This window comes from Haematobia irritans, chromosome 5 (genome assembly GCF_050003625.1).
Source record: "Haematobia irritans isolate KBUSLIRL chromosome 5, ASM5000362v1, whole genome shotgun sequence".
In the NCBI taxonomy this organism is placed as follows: Eukaryota; Metazoa; Arthropoda; class Insecta; order Diptera; family Muscidae; genus Haematobia; species Haematobia irritans.
In genome coordinates, this window is record NC_134401.1 from 87,443,222 (window position 1) to 87,463,931 (window position 20,710).

The 20,710-nt window shown below is 36.5% G+C and overlaps 1 protein-coding gene across 2 annotated transcripts in view; it reads right to left on the reverse strand.

Annotated features, from left to right (window-relative positions):
• The window catches only part of Orai (calcium release-activated calcium channel protein orai), a 45,121-nt gene extending 25,253 nt beyond the window's left edge, over nt 1-19,868 (reverse strand). The window contains exons 1-3 of one of the 2 annotated variants that reach the window (XM_075308798.1): nt 19,683-19,865; nt 13,411-15,164; nt 13,147-13,293 (exon numbers count right to left, since the gene is read on the reverse strand). In XM_075308798.1, the coding sequence (XP_075164913.1) occupies nt 13,147-13,293; nt 13,411-14,379 (1,116 nt within the window). In that variant the 5' untranslated portion in view covers nt 14,380-15,164; nt 19,683-19,865. Of the gene's footprint in view, nt 1-13,146; nt 15,165-19,682 lie in introns of both variants that reach the window. The other variant, XM_075308797.1, reaches the window with a different exon arrangement.
• Nucleotides 19,869-20,710: the final 842 nt, after the last annotated feature.

The following is a 20,710-nucleotide window of genomic DNA, read 5'->3' on the forward strand; positions in this document are numbered from 1 at the left end:
TAATTGATCCAATTAATTTTCTAATTGGATCAATTTTTTTTAATTGACTGTTAATTAATTTTTTAATTGATACTATCATTTCTGCGATTGGAGACATTTCAATTAAAAAAATAATTGTATCAATTAATTTCGCGATTGAATCAAAAAAAAACTTTTTGTTGCCGCAGAATAACTTCCAGAAATTGCGTTTTCTACTGAGACAAGCTTTCCAGTATACTTCTTTTTTACGATTTGACCTATTGTAAAGTCTTCGAACCTTTTTCTCAATATTACGAATCTCTTTTGCCATCCATGGTTTTTCGTGAGTAGATTTCCTTTCGCGGAGTGGACAACACTCAGCGAAAGTTTTTACTAGTGCCGCCGTTAGTGTCTCAACATTTTGTTTATTAGGCGAAACCGCTCAGGGTGGAGTCTTATCTTTGTTCCGAATCTTGTCCAGTCGGCTTTCGCCTTTTTTCGGAATTTTATTGGGTCCGGTTCTGGTCCAGTTATTCTAAAACTGACTGATGTAACGATGGTTGGAGTATAAGTGCTCTTCCGACATTCTCCATTCATGAACCTCGTCTATTAAATTCTCTGAACTTATGGTAATGTCTAATACCTCCTCTCTAACTCTATTCATGAAGATGGCACTATTGACCGTGTTTAGTATGATTAGATTATTCGTATTTAGAAATTGCAGAAGGGCTTTACTTCTTCTGGTAAAGTTGGCGCTGTCCCTGGCTACGTAAAGTGAGTCTCTAAAGCAAAAAAATGGATTGCTTGTCATATATTCGGATTTATTTTCTTTTAAAGAAAATACTTTCACAGAAAAAAATATTACCAAAATATTTCCAATTAAAAAATTGATTGGACTTGAAACCATTTTCAATTAATAAAATACAATAAACTTTTTAATCAAGATAGAAACATTAAGTTAATTAAGGAAATGATTGAAAATTTTTAAATTTTTAATTAAAAATTCAATTGATACAATTAACTTTTTAATCAATCAGGTTTATTTCAACCAATCAATTTTTTAATCAAACTGAAAGCATAATGCCAGTTAAGAAAGTAATAAAAATAATTACGTATTTAATTAAAAAAATAATTGAGTTTTGCAATTAACATCAATTACATTTTTAATTGAATCAATTAAAAAATTAATTGATATTTGCTAATAAAATCAATTAAATTTTTAATGAAGTATTTTTTTTTTGCCCAATTAAAACTGTGATTGCTACTTTATTTCATTTTCGCGATTGAAAGCATTTCAATTAACAAATTAATTGGATCAACTAATTTCGTGATTGAATCAAAAAAAAAACATTTTGTGTGTTACTAAAGGTGGCATTTTTTTGTCTAAAATTTCGTTTCGAAGAAGTCTTTTTTCGCTTCTGTGAGGAAAGCCATTTCACTTAAGAATTTTTAGTGAGACGTCAATGTTTTTTGTTGCTATTTTTTTTGCTAAATTTATCACAAATTTTAAAATCAATAGCGATACTCAATAATTATTTATAATTTATGCGATAGACGGTATTATTTCATTGAACTATGAGCGATAAATCCGATGAGAAAGCTGTTTGCTTGTTAAATGGCATGAAAAGTCTATACAAATTGGCTGCGGTGATGACAGCAACAACAAATACTGGTGCTGCGACGAAATAACGAAATCGCAAAAAAGAAAAAGGGAAAAATAAATAAGAATGAACGAATTTTATTGTCGGTATTTTTGAATGGATTTCGAATACAATTGTCTGAGTCCCAACATAGCGATTATACACCTGGGAAAGCAGGCAAGTGGGCAGTCGGACGAAACTGTAACTGTTGAAACGTTTTAAAATTGAATTTCTCTTGTTTCACAACAATGCAGGCAGTTCCTGTAAACGATTTATTTCCCATACAACGTGGTCAACGATGCATTTCCCCCAATGATTTTCACACAAACAACAACAAACAATTTTCGAAAATGAATGAATTAAATGCGGATTCGTAAATGATTCTGCCAATTTCCTCGTGATTTTAGTTTTTTTTGTAATTATTTATTGTTGGATGTTTTGTGCAATTCCTGTGCCGTTAATCTTAAATGTATGTTTTTTATTTTTGCATATTTATTCGGAAATCCGAATTTGCATCAAAACAAGAACGGCTATATCTAAATATGAGGATACCTTTGTGTCAAATTTGAGGATCACCAAAAAAAATTGCAGGAATCGGGCAATATATACAGGGTGGCTGATATGTAATGCATCAAAGTAAAGCGCTATATTTTTCTTAAATTTGTTTTATTTTATTGCTCAAAAGCAAGAAATGTCGGACAAAACATCAAATTTCAGAATATGTTTAGATTTATTCGTGCACGTGACATGAAAATTACTAACGCTGATGACAACGGCGTGAGTGTGCGTAATTAACAAACCAAATGTCGTGCGTGAGCGTGAGTCACGAATATAATTTCTTCGTGAGTGTGCGTGAGTAACGAATTTCACGGACATAAAACGAGTTGGATTCATTTAAATTTACAATTTGTATAGACTTTTCATGTCATTTACAATTTTAGTGACACCTACACCCTCATAAAAAATCGCTTCTGTAACATATACCCCAAACACATTTTGCTTCAAGCATATATATTTTCAGGATTGGTCCAAACAAAATATTGTTTGTATTGTTCAAACATATTATGTTTCACCTTAGGGCATACACTGCACTGAAAAAAATATTTACGTGATGTTAAAGATTACGCATCCTAAATTTTAGGATGCGAAATTTTCAAAATATTAAGGACAAATTTCTTTAAAATAATGAAATTGTAATTAAAATATAGTTTATAATGATTGCTTCAAAAATTTTTTTCATTAAATTTAGGACACAAATTTTGTAAATTTGCGTACCTCCGTTAAAGTCGCATGTCTTTGAACTAAGGCTAATTTTGCTTAGAGTAAAGAAATTCATTTTTGTTTTAATGAAATTGTCCTTAAATTAACTGAAATATTGAAACTTTAGATTTAAGATAAAAACGCTTCAAATATAGGCTAAAGTTTGGGAAGGAGCTGCTCTAGAGTTAGTCGAGAAGAAAGACATACCGGCTAGACCAAGAGCACATGCGTGGATACCTGCAAACCCTCCTGACCCTGAATCTATTTTAAATAGACTGAAACAATGCAATCCAGATCTTCCAACAGCTGATTGGAAGGTTGGCCGTTTGGATGAAGTGGATGGGCCAAGACGGCATGCAGTGTTTATATTGAACACTCAGTCTTTGCCACATCTAGCAAAGTCCCAGGGCCGTGTATGTTATGGCTTTCATTATATCCAAATGAAGGTGTATAAAAACGATCAGCTAAAGGATTCAGAAATGGACAAGCCTCTGTCTGAATCAGAAGTAAGCGGATCCTCTTGCGAAGTCGAGGGGGATACCAAGACATTTGAAGACATGGATAGATACCGTATGCGTGAGGAGGCCTCTACTGCCTCAGAACTCACCAAAGTTGAACCTATGGTTATTGCGAGAGTCACCGATATCTCTGAAGAGGACATTCTTGATGACTCGATTGAAACGGCTGATGTGACGGTTGTTGAAAATCTCGATGGTCCTACGGATCCTCCAGATAAATCTTCATCATTGTAAGGCTGCATGTGCTGCCTTAAAAGTTCTCCTGATGAAAGGGGACATAGACATAGTTCTTATTCAAGAACCATATGTTTATAGAAACAAAATATGTGAATTAAGTACTCCGGGGTTCAAACTATTGCAGTATACTGGTAATGATGTAAATCGAGCCTGTATAATTGCTAAAAACGAGCTCAACTTATTTCTGCTTCCTTCAATGTGCAATACAGACACTGTCGTTGCAAGTTTAGAAATAGCCAAATGCAAATATTGGGTATCTTCGGTCTACATGGGACATGACAGGGAGATGCCTCCATATGCCGTTAAGACCTTAGTGGAGGAGTCACTGAAAACAAAGACGAAACTCATTATGGGATGCGATGCGAATGCACATCATAGTATATGGGGAAGTAGTGATACTAATGCAAGGGGAGAGTCGCTAATAGAGTTTATTTTGCGTACTAATCTGGTAGTTTGCAACAAGGGAGATGTCCCAACCTTTGTCACTAAAAACAGGCAAGAGGTTTTGGACATCACCTTGGCCTCGCAAGAACTGAATGAAATGATATCTGAGTGGCAGGTTTTAAGTGAACACAGCTTCTCAGATCATCGCTACATCAGTTTTAAATTTGATGTTCATATCACCAAGATCATATTTCCGCCAAATGTTAGGAAAGCTGACTGGAATAGGTATAGGGAATCGTTCAATATGATGATACCGGAAATAACAGAGACAAATATGAGAAATGTGCAAGATATCGAACACGCAGTGGAGCGGATTACTAAGGCCTTCAACATCTCACTGAAAGCTGCATGCCCTAGAGGAAAGCCAAGGGGGAAACATCGACCACCATGGTGGTCTACGGAAATAAGTAATATGAGGAAATCCTGCAGGAAGCTCTTTAACAAGGCAAAGTCCACCAGAGCCCCTGAGGACTGGGACGCTTACAAGAAGAATCTGAGAGGATACAAGCGAGAACTGAGAAAGGCTCAGCATAACTCTTGGAATGCTTACTGCAGCAGTATTGAGAATACGTCCGAGGCTTCCAGACTACGGAAGGTTCTAGCATCCACCAACTCCGCTCCAGGTTTCATTAAAACATCGGAGGGCAATTGGACAACGTCCAGTGAGGAGACGCTGGAGGTACTATTGGACACACATTTTCCTGGAAATCAGACGGTTGAACCATGTACTGGCGGTGCCACAGTTGCTCAGCGGTCGTTTCCTGTCGAGGACATTGTATCGGAAACTAGAATAAGATGGGCGCTAAATAGCTTTGGACCATTCAAATCCCCTGGACCTGATGGAATTACTCCGGCGGAGTTACAAGCTGTAACTGACAAAATTATCCCCTGGTTGTCGGTGATATATAAAGGATGTATCAACTTATCATATATCCCAGGAAAGTGGAGGGAAACAAAAGTCGTTTTCATACCTAAAGCGGGAAAAGCCTCTCACTCGAGGGCGAAGGATTTCAGACCAATCAGCTTATCCTCATTCCTACTTAAGACTCTGGAGAGGATGATAGATATTTATCTTAGAACTAGCATTGATTCAAGTTTGTTCTCGAAACGACAGCATGCATACTCGAAGGGCAGGTCTACTGAGACCGCACTACATGAACTAGTCAGCTTTATTGAAAGCTCACTATCTGTCAAAGAATACACAATCGTGGCGTTTCTAGACATCGAAGGGGCGTTCAATAATGTCCATCCGAGCTCGATATTAAATGGACTGACAACTCTGAATGTTGATCCATGTATACTCAGGCTGTTAGACGAACTGCTAATGAAGAGACGTATTTCAGCCACACTAGGACAAGCAAACATACAAAAGTATGTGAACAGAGGCACTCCCCAAGGAGGAGATCTATCACCTCTTCTTTGGAATGTTGCTATAAATAGCCTTCTGGTTACTCTAGAAAAAGAAAGGATAAAAGTGGTGGCATACGCAGATGATGTAGCTCTGGCAGTCAGGGGAAAATTCCCATCCACAATCAGAGATATTATTCAGAGGGCCCTCCGGATGACTGAACAATGGGCGAAAGACAATGGTCTTGGGGTAAATCCTGCAAAGACAGAATTAGTCATGTACTGCAAAGATCGCAAAACTCCCACGGTTAGGCCTATTTCCTTAGGGGGTATTGAAATTCCCTTTGGTGATTGTGCAAAATACCTTGGCGTTATTTTGGACAGGAAGCTGAACTTTAAGCTTAATATTGAAGAAAGGGCGAGGAAGGCAACTGTAGCTTTGTACTCGTGCAAAAAGGCAATAGGAAAAAAGTGGGGACTAAAACCCAAAATTGTGCATTGGCTATACACGGCAGTGGTTAGACCTATAATGCTATATGGTGTTGTAGTCTGGTGGCCGGCACTTCAGAAACCGACTGGTTTAGATAAAGTTCAGCGTATGGCGTGTTTGTGTATTTCAGGCGCATTCAGCAAGACAGGAACAAATTCCCTTAATGTCATGATGCATCTATTGCCTTTAGACATTTTGGCCAAACAGTCAGCTGCAACAACGGCTGTGCGGTTGCGCGAACTATCGCTGTGGTCGGAAAATGGTTACGGTCACAGTTCTGTCCTCAAAATAATGTCAGATGTGCCTAACGTAGTGGATTACACTTTGGCGAGTCCACTTTTCGACAAAAAGTTTGTGACTCTAATCCCCAACAGTGAGGCGTGGTGCACACATACCCCGGGGAATAAAGAATATATAGATTTTTACACTGATGGCTCCAAATTGGATGGCCAAGTGGGTTTCGGAGTATATTCTAAAGATCTGGAACTTCGAATAGCGAAAAGATTACCTGACCACTGTAGTGTTTTTCAGGCTGAAATATTAGCAATAACAGAAGTGGTGAATTGGCTGAGAAGTAATGCTCCAAGTAATATTGGCATTAATATATACTCAGACAGTCAACCTGCAATAAAATCCTTGGACTCTGTGTTCCTCAACTCGAAAACGGCCATCGATTGCCGCAAATCTCTCAATGAGATGGCTGAGCAGTACAATATTCACCTAATATGGGTGCCTGGCCATAGGAACATTCCGGGGAACTGCGAAGCGGATGAGTTGGCAAGGCTAGGGACTACCTTACATATTCCAGGGGAACTAGAATTTGTTGGTATGCCCCTAGCTACCTGCAAGCTCATGCTGCGTGAGAAGGCTGTTATGATGGTAAATGTTCGATGGGAGAATTGCAAGGGTTGTAACGACACCAAGCAAATATGGCCCCATTTCAACTTAAACCGCACACTAGATATGCTAATGTTCTCGAGACGTCAGGTATCACTCCTGATATCTGCTATAACGGGTCGCTGCCTGATAGGAGATTTTGCAAAAACTATTGGCGCGAAGTATAATGACTATTGTATGAGCTGTCATGATGCGGAGGAAAAAGAATCAATTAAACACCTCTTGTGTGAGTGTCCTGCATTTTGTGTAAAGCGCAAGCAACTTTTAGGAGCATATAGCTTCAGATTACTGGCGGATCTGCAAAACGTTAACTTAAGCAGTCTGCTAATATTTTTGGAACAATCTGGTTGGTTCAACAAAGAAAAATAATCAAGAAGGTTCAGCGGTTAAAACTAGAAGTGCCCATATGTAATAGGTACTTTTAGTTAATGTGGTATCACAATGGACTGAATAGTCTAAGTGAGCCTGAATCTTAATCGGGCTGCCACTTTAACCTAACCTAACCTAACCTAGGCTAAAACTTATTTTGCGGATTTAGCGTCTTTGATTTAAAGTTTTTTTTTTGGAATTAAGAAGAATTTTTTTAATTTGAAGTATCCGTTATAATTTGCATTTTTAAACTGACATTTGTTTGTACGTAAGTACCTTTATTAATAAACCGCGAAAAGAGAATGAAAATTTGATAAATGAGATCTGTATCCTAGTTTTAATTTTATTGATCCTAGATTTAAAGCCAAATATGTCGCTAAAAATTTCTTTACTTTAAAGAAGCCGCATCTTTGGCTCGGAATCAATACCAAAATCCTTAAGGGAAGGTCAAAATCTTTGGATCCAAGTAAACTTTTTTTTAGTGTGGTAGTAAAACATTTTAATGAAATTTTCTTTGTGTGAATAAATTTTCAAGGCGCCAATTGGATACTTCCGTTATAGCATACTCTCTAGGTCTCTCTTTCTAAACACATATATGTTTATAGCCTATTCATCCAAATTAATATATGTTTGCATCTAAACATATTATATTTACAAACATGTTACGTCCCAAACATAATATGTTCTAACATATTGTATGTCCCAAACATGTTATGCTAGTTTATGAAAATTATATGCTTGCACTTAAAAATAATGTGTTAAAAAATTTGAGTTCCAAACATATAATTTTTACACCCAAACATATGAAAAACAGCCATTTTCGTCTGTGTAGGATGTTAAGTTCTCGATTTTAATAATGCTCGTGTTTTCAGACACGTCCCTAAGGTAAATTACTCATAAAATTATTCGTGAATCACGGCATTTTTGTGCGTCAGTGTGCGTCCTACCAAACAATATTGTGCGTGAGTACGATTTTTCCGTCGTGAGTGTGTGTGAGTGAAATATTACTCAAGTGCACACCTCTACTTCAAACGGCAGAAAAATCTATCACCCACTGCACCAAAGTGGCTCTGTGGTATTTTCGCCTATTTCCAGTGAAGCGCCGTCTTTAGATGATCGACACTTTGGATTTTTTTTAGTGCCAACATTACTTCCCAAAATACTCTAGGCGAAAATTTTCTAACGGATTGAGATCCGGAGATATTGATGTGCATTGTGCGGTGGTAATGAAACGAGGAACCTCCTCTTTTTGTGCTGAGACCTGTGGGAATGTCAATAGTCTGCGATCGAAATGTTGGTCGGTCCATCGCTTCAATACTGTCTTTATGGCATTTTCGCGATAATGTTCGGCAGGTATGAAAGTAGGCCCCAGGAAAATAACCCCCAAAGTCGATATGAAACAGAACCCCAAAAGTGGGTCGACGCTTCATAATGAATATGAGCCCCCTGAAAATGCGCCCTACAAAATGTAACCGAAACATGAAAACAAAATTGGGTCTCATTTTCACTTTTGATTTAAACGACTGTATGCAAACGAACCTAGGTTAGGTTAAGTGGCAGACCGATGTATCAGGCTCACTTATGGTGGTTTCGATTGGTAAAAAATATGTTGCATATTTTACACCTTAACCCCATAAATCGAAAATTTTTGTTCGATTGGAAAATTCAGTGCAGCATACCCAAAATGTGCACGTTCGATTGACGGGGTGTTACCCATCGCAAGAGCAAATGTGTAACCCATTTTATACCGTAGCTGGTCTACGGTGCAGATGGTTACACTTTCAATCAGATGTTGAAGACGCTTTTATTCTTCGACCTAAATAATAGCGTTGTTGAAAATACAAAAGAAAGTGCGTGACGCGTGAATTGTGGTTGATTTTCAATTTCTTCAACACAGCTGATTAATTTACCAAGAAGAAGCATATCAATTGTTTAGTGCCGCGACAACAAAACTCGATATTAAATATTTTTAATACAATAGCAAAATGCAAAAAGCAAATGCGTTTTTTTTTTTGGCCAACACCATTGTAGATGCGCTATTGGAGAGTAGTTCTCCTGGCGACGATGAAGAAGTTACAACATCATTGCTTGGACGAAAAGACCAACGGCCAGTTAAAAACTTTGTTGAGGATGTAATTAATTTGTACTCTGAAGTAGAAGTAAGATAGTAGTTAATAATTATCAAAATATTTCCGCCAAATGTTTCTTTTTATATCAGTGTTGCACCTTTTTTGTTCGTTTTCACACGCAAACGGTGTTGTCATTGCAAGGGGTTTCGTCAACACTGTGGTAACACCATAAAATGGTGTACCATTTCTATGGAACACTTTTTTCCCAAAAGAAATCACCATTAGACTATTCAGTCCATTGTGATACCACAGTGGTGAGCTTCTCTCTTATCACTGAGTGCTGTCCGATTCCATGTTAAGCTCAATGACAAGGGACCTCCTTTTTATAACCGAGTCCGAACAGCGTTCCACATTGCAGTGAAACTACTTAGAGAAGCTTTGAAATACTCAGAAATGTCACCAGCATTACTGACGTGGGATAAACCACCGCTGAAAAACTTTTTGGTGGTCGGTCGATGCAGGAATCGAACCCACGACCTTGTGTATGCAAGACGGACATGCTAACCCTTGCACCACGGTGGCTAAATAATGGACAATTAAATATGTCTTACTGAGGAAGCATAAAAAATCACGTTAGCCCACTTTAGACTCTGTCCGTAGCAAGGCCAAAGGCCGTACACTTATATTACATTGGACTCTGTCCATTGGAAAAACACCTACAACCCGGCTGATGGATGTCCACTTATATTAGTTTGGAGAAAATCTTAAATCGCAACCGATGGCCGTCCTCCTTTATTGTTATATAGGGCTCACTTGAAAACCAAAACCCAATAATCCCAAAATGGAAATGGACCCCAAAAATGAAATGAAGTTACACCCGAAAAAACATATAACTTTGGTGTCCCGAGTAAAAAATTGAGATATCTAATTTAATGTTATTTGATACGAATTGATCCGAAAAATTTTAAGATCTAATTATATCTAATTATTATGGAATTGGATCTAATCAGATCTCAATATTGGCCTAGATCTAATGTATTAGATATAATTATATCTATCCCTATATAGTTGTATTTGATGTTAGATCTCGTCATGTATGGAATTATATATAATCATATCTAATTCTACCTCGTCATATCTGGTTAGATATGAAGGCGCCAATTTTTATTTATAATCATATCCAGGGTTGGCCTGTCGCAAACTGTGACTTTTGCGACATACGTTTTCGACGGTATAATACGCATGTCGCAAAAGTCGTAAACCTAATGTAAAAAACCACCTAAGCCTTAGTTGCATCAGCGAATGACTAGCTACAATTTTGACAAATTTTAATTAGTATGGAAATTGGCTCTAATAAGCCAAAACGTGATTTTATAAAATTCTCTCTAAACAAAAAATTACTTTTGCAAGACTCAAGTAGTCTTCCTTCCTTCCAGTTTCTGGAGAAATTTTGGGAAGAAAGGATGAGCGAATACCGACCGTCACGTTTAATGCGCCAACAAGTAGTTCATTGTAATTTCGGCTTGAAAGTTTTTTAAACTCGTTTATAACTTTATGAACATTCCTGAGAATTTAAATTTCTTTGCACATATCATCATCTTGGATATCATTCGCTGCCTAGCAGAAGGGACTGAAGTATTTTGAGTTTGCGACGTTTGCTACTTTTCTTACATTTTCGACGAGTATGTAACGTTTGTAGAACGATCCTGACCAAAAACATTAGAAGACGGTTTATGTTAACATTTTCCAGGTCCGCCAGTAATCTAAAGCTATACACCGCTAATGTCTTACACAAAATGCAGGACACTCAGAGGTGTTTAGATGTCCTACGGGAAATGGGTCAACCACAGGACCGGTACAGGACTAGTCCCTGGTGTGCATGGACCAGTCCTAGTTCTGGTCAAGACGTATGGAAGGGACCGGTCACTTTAACATGGGTTTGTCATTGACGGGGTAAATTTACACTTTAGGACACGCCTTGAACTCGTTCCTAAGGACACGACTTGGTGCATTTTAGTAGTAGCACTCCATAGACAGGTCCTCATGAACCAGTCTCGGACAAACTCTTAGAAATCTGTTTCAGTTTGGTTATCCGAATCGCGTCAGAAATTAAAAACTTTTGAAAAATGTTAAATAGGTTATTCCGGTAATTCTTCTTCACTAAATGTATAGATCCAATAAGATTTTTATATCAAGCGAGTATGGAAATCATTAAATTATCACTATTTAAAAACTGCGACAAACTGGATCACCGGTCACCAGTCTTGTGAAATGCGTCAGTGGCAATTTACACCAATTTCCCGTAGGGTGTTTAGTCCTTTTCCTCCGCATCATGATAGCTTATGCAGTAGTCACTATACTCCACTCCAATAGTTTTTGCAAACTCTATCAGGCAGCGACCCGTTATAGCAGATATCAGAAGTGATATCTGACGTCTTGACTCACTAGCGGTGTCGTCCGTCTACGGGTCGACTAATAGGGCCCAATTCTTCGTAATTACCCGAATTGGTAACTTCAGTCGAAGCCCGTCCACTGGGCCCTAAAGGAGTTGAATTGAGTTGCAGGGCGGCTTGTTCCTATCACCATACTTGAAATTCGTAATAAGTACCTATTACGTCAATGTAAAATAATCCGATTTAGAAGAATACGTCCATTCAGTTCGACGGTTGAATGAATTCTTGGCATGTAAACCCGATTGCGTGTTCACAAAGTTCTCAATTTGGAAATGCTTTTCATCGGAATTCGGTCATTGACCACTTGCAAGCGAATCTATCTACTATTTGACTCTTCCCAACTTGTTTTGTGCATCGGTGAGCTCTTGCTCCAGTAAGTGCAATAGCTCACCGATGCTTCAGTGGCTTTAGTCCGAGCAAGTTTTCTACCACTACGGATTGCGATCAAATCTGATTATTTCTGGTGTTGTTACCGATTTTTCTCCACTTTTTGGACGCGATGCAAAACTGCCAGTATTACGGTAACGGCCCAGCAAAAAAAATGGAAGTTCTTCTCAAGGCACAACTTAAAAGAACTTTCAAAAATGCTCTCCCAAAGCTGTTCGTTATTTTAACTGCACAGGAGGTCTATTTGAGTCAATTTCTTTATAACTCGCTTTTTTCATATTTTTTAATGGGAAATTTATTTTTCAAATAGGTTAAAAACAGATTAAGAATTAATAAAATGGTACAAATTATTTCAATTTAGCCGAAAAAAATGCTAAATCCTTTGTAGAAAATTTTCGAATTTTTGAAAATATTTGATCACAAAAGTTTCAGACAAGCGTTATAATGCATTAAAAATCATAAAAAATTTTAAAAATTATTTATTTGCCAAAATATCACAAATTTTCTTAATTGACATCCAAAACACTGAATTCGCCTCACACCTTAAGAAGTGATGCAAATTCAGTGCAGCGGCTGTTGAAATCGTGGACATCCGTCCTATGACAAGCCCATGTTAAATTCATCGCTTCTGCGTCAATTTGACACTACTTCCGGATCCAAAAATAATATGTTAGCTACTTTTTTGGCGACGCTTTTTTTTTTTGCTGGGGAGTAATGGTACGAGAAACAAAGGATTTATTTATATTTAAATGCTGGAGGGTTCTTATGATAGAACCTTGTGGTCCAGCAAAAAATAAAAAATATCATTATCATGCATGAATTCCATCACGAATAACTTCATATATGAATTGTGATAAAAATGCCTTTGTAAGCTTGTAAACAATAAAATGAACTGTCACTGAAATAAATCTGTCAGTTGCCTGGCAAGCGGTTTAGAAATAATAGCAACCATAAGTTGGTTACAATAAACAGAATACGTTCTCGGCAGGATTCGACCCTAAAGTTATTACGAGTCAGCCGATAACCCGGTCTACTTACGAATCTCTATCATCATAGTAACAGAAAGTTGGTACTTACCATTGCAAAGCCAGACAATAGGGCCGATGTCTTACTGGAAGCCTTTAGCTTGGCACGGCTCAACTGCAATTTGCGCCATGACAGATAACTGGGCGAGTGGAGATCTTCACCCGACTGCGACATGCTGCTGGTAGTTTGACGCCGAGGCTGGAAACGAGAAAATGGCGTAAGTGAACGTAAAGTATTAAAGGCATGTGGATTGGCTGTGTTAAGCGGTGGTTGCGGCTGAAGCGATGTATTTAGCAATGAAGCAGAAAAGCCTACCGATGACAACGCTACAGCTGCCGGAGCTACAGCAGCTAGCGCCGAAGTAGGTTGTGACGCGAGAAAACGTTTGGCGTTTAAATAGCGCGAACTACCACTGAAATTACTCTTTGGCGTTAAAAGGCCCGAATTGGGCGCTGGACTTTGAAACCGTAACGGACGACACGAATCACAGAGTTTATAGTCGTGTGGCAGATGCGACGAGGAAGAGGATGAAGGCCCCACATTCAAGGTCGTCTGATTTTCCACGAAGGTGGTTGTCGATATTTGTGAGGGTGGTGTCGAAATCGATCGGTTATACAATTGCTGTGGTGCCTGCAACGAGCTGTTCACGGTCCGCGGTGGGGCTGTTCTAGCAGTTGATACTATTGACGACTGGCGATTTGTGTTGGCAGCTGCTGCGGCGGCGGCCACAATCGTTGCTGGTATTATTGTGGCGGTTAGTGTTGTTGTAGATGAACCTGCAGTTAAGGGCACTGTTGCATCGTCACTATTGAGTATAGGTTCCTCATCGTCAACCTCATCCTCATCGGTATCACTCTCGTTGTCTTCGTACTCATGATGCAGCTCAAGAGATGAACGTTGGCCATTAACACCTTGTGTTGGATTACCCTCAAGCAGATGTGGATCGACCGTACTCTGATTCTGCAAAAGACTATACTGGCTAAGATTTGTATAGATTTTCCTCGAGTCTTCAAAACCATAACCACTACTACGATAGGTTGATGTTGGTGGTGCTGCCACTGTCGTCTCGGTTACCGGTGTAGCCACCGTTGTGGCAGGCAATGATGAGCTGGTGGATTTTATTAGACTATCTGCAGACTCTGGTTCCTGGGGAGGTGATGTACGGCGGTTATGTGTTTTTTCACGTCTTGGTCGACGTGGCCCTCTTGCCGTTGGTGGTGGTGCCAGAGGTTGGAGGGTTTGAGGTTTCTGCAGATATTGCTGTTGCAAATGTACGGGCAACATTTCGTTGGCCTGCCTTAGGGGTAAGATCTCCCCCCGAGATCTCACCACAGTCGTCTGTTTGTTGCAAAATTATTTTATGCCAAACAATGGCTAAGTGCACTGGGTGTGCGATTTCGATAATTTCGAAAATATTTCGAAATTCTTGTGTCGCCTCACACGATCACAACAACAGCGGCAGCAGCAGCAGCACGACAGCAGCAGAGACACTCAACGCCGTTTATACACCCTGATCTGAATTATGAAATTAATTTAGCCAAAGAAACAAATATTTCGCATTTATTTGTTTTGATGCGGTTTTTCTTTTGATATAGATTCTCCTCTGTCCCCGTACCGTTGATCACCACTGCCCCTTCACACGGCGGGCAGTGAGTCAGTGGAACTGTGGTCTTTGCTACTATTGGTACTGGTACTGGCGAGGTTACAACGATCTTGATGATGAAATTTGTGGGTCTGCGCTTTTTAGTTGCCGTTTTGTATTTGGGTTCGTTTTGTGTTCTTCTTTTTTTTGTTGCTTGCTATTGGATGATGATTTTTAAATTATTTAACATTAATAATTGTAAAACTATTTTTCTTCTATAGTTGTTTATTTTGTTGTAGTTTTATAGTATCTTTGGGTTTTGTGATTTTTTGTTGTTGTATTTTTATTAAAAGTTTTTTTTTCTTTTCTGGCAATTCACAATGAATTATTTATTTGGCCGATTTATCCCCATGAAAATCTGATGCTACGTTCCGAATACTCGATGGAATGTTTCTGAATGGGATTTTTTATTATTGCTTTTTTCGGACTATTAAAAAAAGTGAAATTATAAAAAGCACATGCACTTGTGTATTTTCGAAAAGTGCCAAATTTAAAATCACGTAAGAAGCACATTAAGTTTTTTTTTTTTATCAATTCTTCGTGGTATTAGTGGCATTAATTTCCCTATATGCAGCAGCATTCTATGCAAATTTATTTGAAGTACATTTTTTAATAAATTAAAGGCATTCTAAACTTTCGAAATATATTAATTTTCTGATTTATTACTAATACTACAGTGAAAACTCTCAAACTTGGACACTCTGAAAACTGGGCACCTCTTAAAAATGGACAAATGTCTTGAGATAATTAATACAGTAAAATAAACTTTTCATAAGTGGAATGTGTGAGAAGATAAATTCGAATTTAAAATTGCGGCAGAGGCATTAGCCGAGACACAAACCAGCACCTTCCATATAATTTTTGAAATTAACTTTTCAAATTCGACTTTAATTTTACAATTTTATGATTTTTTTTTTAATGCTAAGATTTTTTAAATGGAATATGAAGGAATTCGTTAGAGACGTTCCTAAGTATCCATGATTCGAACAAATGTCACCACAAAAATAATTTAGAAATCAGAACAAATTAAAATTTAATTTAACAAAAAAGTGATCACTGTACGAAAACCGTTCGGGGTTCCAAAACGAAACTACCATCATTGAATATGTATTAACGCGTATTTTTCGAATTCATTAGGAAAATTGAATATTACTTTCCGGGTGAATTTACAAAAGAGAGGCCACTGTGCTAAACCGTTCGGGGTTCCAAAACGAAACTACCACTATTCGATAAGTATTAGCGCGTACTATTCAAATTCGAAAAAATTTCATTGGAAAAATATTTCAGAGACCGGAAATACACATATAAGTGGACACCAGGGATGGAAAATGCAATTTTTTAGATAGTAAAAAAAATATTATTTTTGAGCGAAAATCATAAACATACTACGAACATCGTCTAATTCATTTTTAATGATGCTTGTATTCTCCAAAAATTACTAACGGCTTTATGTTTTTGTTGGTTTAACACTTAAAAATCAGATCAAATCTGTTTTAATTCATTCTCTCCAGGGAATAATTTTGTTTAACTTTTCTGATTTCAAGGATTTTCGACACTCTTATTTCAAAAATATATCAGTATGACAAAAAAAATTCCATTTGAAGGTTATTGTCAGGTGCTTCCTTTTGAGTTCTAACTCCTCAAGACCGCTTTTCAATGTTAGCACTATTCAAAAGTTTTAACATAAAAAGTAATAGAAAGTCAACTCTTCTGAGGTGTCCACTGGACACCTCTCAAAAGCGGACAAAATTTAGACAACTTTGGGTGTCCACTTCTGAGAGGTTTCACTATAGTCGTTTTATCCGTAAAGTGAAAAATTGTCTTCACAGGCGTATTCCTCCATTCGCTAATATTTTTATTTTCACTACTTTTTTGCTTTATTTTATTTGGACATGGATACTAAATTCAAATGAAGTAAAACCGAAAAGCAGTTAACATGCTCTTTATGGACAAGTTATTCAAAATTGGATCATAAGCTCAATATGGCGACCTAACATGAAAGATTATCAAACCTAAATTTTAGGACCCAAAATATACACAACATTAAAAAAAGAAAAGATGGACATGTGAAAGATATTTCTTTATCATTGCACTCTGCTTCGTATTGATGCATTAGTACGATTCGGAAGATGTTTCCCCTATCTGCAGTAGCATTCTATGCATTGCTACACTGAAAAAACAGTGAACCCACCAGGAAAAAAAAAATCGGTTAATGTTAGAAAATTTTGAATATTTTTAGAAAATTTTAACTAAACAGTATAACAAACGCTGGCATCATGCCGATGTCATAAAAGTAAGTAAATATTTTTCGACAAATTCAAGAAAATTTACTAGACATAATTAAGGTTTTTCATTTGTTAAAGAAAATTTTGTAGTTTGAAGGAAAAAATTGGAGTTCAAAATTGCAAGAATGTCTTTAGTGACATACAAAGTTCATGATGAACGCATTTGTAGTAAAATTTACAAATTTATAGAAATATTGAACTATTTTGTGGAAGGCGCGAATTTAGTTAATCTTTATCCTTAATTTGTGTATATTTTTTCCTCGGCTTTAGTTAATTTAACTAACGTACACAAAAAATTATTAGAGTAGAGGAAACTTTCTCCAAACATAATAATTCCATGAACTAAAATAGAGTTAAATTGGCTTTAGTGAAATAGAGAGTTCATTTATTTTTGAGTGTAAGTTAAAATTTTATGATGTAAAATTTTTAATAAATTCTAAACTTTCGAGATATATTAGTTTTCTGTTTTTCATCCAAAAAACGCAATCCATTTCGTTTGTATCAAGCTTTTGTGACTTTAAGTACATAATTTTAATATTCATGGTAGTAGTATGTAAAGTCGAATAACTTTTCGGAATCCCCCGAAAATTTTCGGAATATATGTAAAAACCAAAAAAAAAATGGTGTTCGGTCGAAGCGGGCATGCTCACCATTGCTCCACGGTGGCCAACTAAAGCAGTGTTGCCAGGTGATTTTGGAATCTTCCCCCCAAATCTTAAAAAAAACTCCTAAATTGTTCTATATTTTTCTCAAAAACTCCCAAAAAAATTTTAGGAATGCAAATATGTAAAAAATGGGTTTTAAGGAATAAAGTAAGGAATACTTAGCTCTTGAAATGTTTTCAGTCGTTGAAGTTAACATTCGATTGTTTAATTTGTTTTTAACCATGTCGAAAACCAAAAATGTCCTTTCAAAGGAAGCATTTGAAAAAGGTAGCGAAAACATTGTTAATGCATACTTGCTTATATCTAGGGATTTGTGTTGATCTCCGCGTATGTTTTCTTCAAATTCATGCAATAATTGTTCCAAATGGGAAACGATATTTGTCTAAAACTTCGTTTGGGAGGAAATAATTATTTTTTTGCGTGTAGACTGAGCTTCATTGCCAAAAATTAAACTTAATTCAATTTTTGGCAATGAAGCTCAGTCGTCGTCGAAAGTTGTAAAAAATAATCGCACGATTTAATTCCATTTATTGGGCTGTAAACAACACTAATACCGCTCGTATGTCAAAATGTTCTGAGTAAGTATAACCTCAAATATGTGAAGCATACAGATTGCAACACTGGGGTTGCCCAATTCCGAAATATCAAAGGCACCTCTCGAAAATCTTTGTACTTCATTTGAGTATAATGGGTTCCTTTCCCCTTTTCAAGATAGTTTAACAAACAAAACTAAAAAAGTCAAGGAAACATTCTTCAATTGGAGAAATGTTAACTAAAAAAATATCCATGAACTAAAATAGAGTTATGGTGTCTTTAGTGTTCTGGAGGGGTTCACTGTTTTTTGAGTGTATGGTGTGGTGAGGACATCAGCCAATTAGACTAATTAAATTTTACTGCAATGTATATGGATACCTATTGCTACCCTGTCATGACCCCTATTTATAACCCCACCTAAAATGCAGATGCCTATATAATAATTTGCTTGAAAGTTTCCAAGTGATGTAGCCGGTTCAATTACAATCCAATTAACAAAGCCTAACGTCGCGGCCATGGTTTGGCTGAATGTGTTATAAAATATAGGTCACATAACTTTCGTCAATATGAATTTAGCTAGATATGGTTTTACATTGAGTAGATATACATATAGTTGTATATTATTTAAGCATTTCCCTTGTCTCTATCAATAATAAATCGTAGATGGCAACATTGTTGTCATGAACACATACACATTTACATACCTAACATAAATATCAAAAACACTCACTGAACTCATCTGAACACGTATTCTAGCTTTATTTTCATAGAAACCATCAATCAACAGTCCATAAAAGAGATTTTAAAAAGATATTTAAATGAAACTATACTGAATATTTATTTAAATTTCATCAAACACTTTTGTTGATATTGTTTTTTTTTTTGTCTTTTGCTTTATAAATTAAATATGTATATATCTTTAAGAATACTTTGCAAGACCAACGATTTGCACAAGAACCACGACATTGACTGCAAAAGAAAAATCGAAATAAATTTGCATTTAGGTGGAGGTGGTTGGTGTCTAGCACCGCCCCCTTAATGCAAACGACCAGATGGGGTTGTTTTGTGACCACTACGACATAGCGATATTCTATTTAAAAATATATTTTTACAATTCTTGCGGTGTAAAAATCACTTCCGAAATATAACAAAACTAATTAAACAACAAGTAAATAAAAACAAGTGTCACCACATCATTAAAACAAAACAAAGTCCCCACAACCATGTTTAATTGCAATTTTCTTTTGCTCTTGTTGGTTAACCTAATCGCCACTGATAATCCACAACATTTTAGAAAATTTTTATTCTTTTGCTTTGTTTGCTCCTGTTTTGTTTTGAGAGGTTTCTTTTAAACAACAACACAAAATAGCTAAGCCAATTATTTGAAAGAAATGAAAACAAAAAAAAAATGAAACTCAGAACAAAGGAGCATCATAAATGGAAATCTTCCGAATCTCGTACATAGACGGGGACCAGGCCGCATGATTAATTATGGTGAAAAAAACATCGATCGATTATTTATTATTATTTTCAATTCCCTTGACGCTATTTTTAAATAAAACTTATTTATGCCGAGATAGTTTCGAAGTGTTCGGTTAGGTCATGCGGTACCAACTGATTTCAAGACGCGTTTATAACATCAAACTTGGCTTCCTCTCCGTACAATATAAGGCACGTGTGTGTGTAGTGGCTCGCAAAATTGAACTACCACAACACTTTGACTGACTAACTGGCTGAATTGCCGGTAATTCTAGTTATAGGATTGCCATGTGTCTTTTTTTCGCACGCATATAGATGAGAAACCATTCACTGAGCAATACATTTAATACAATTGGAAATGTATAACATATTATTGTTATACCCTGAAAAAGTATGACACAATGATAGATCATACACTAAAAAAACATGCCCGGTTACAAAGATTTTGTCTTTACATTAATGATTTTAGTATTGATTTCGAGCCAAAGAAGCAGAGAATTGAGCTAAGGATTAAGATTCTCATTGAGTTTTGCGTACTTGATTCTAGGAATCCAATTAAAATCGTTTTAGTGACAACTTAAATTTCCGAATTCAGACTCGACTACAAGTAGAAATTATGTCATGTTTCAAGTAAAAACGTCTTTAAAATAAAGAATTCAAAAATATCTCCTATTTTTTGAACGCTTTTTTGCTTTATAGTCAAGATACAAAAAGTCAACAAATTTAAAGACGATTTCATTTATTTTGAAGAATTTGTCTAAAGAATTTTATTTGACTAAGTCAAGTTTACCTCAGTCAAACAAAATTTTCTTTCATATTAGGATACACAATTTTAAGTCGAATCACTTAACTATAAGGACAAAACGACTTCATTGAAAAGTGTATCGAATTTTGGACTAGGAAAAAAATTTATATTAGAGAAAAGCAAAATTCGCATTTGTATTTTAAGGCCATAAACACTTTGGCCTTATGTTAGTTATATGGTATCTGCATATACACTGAAAAAAATA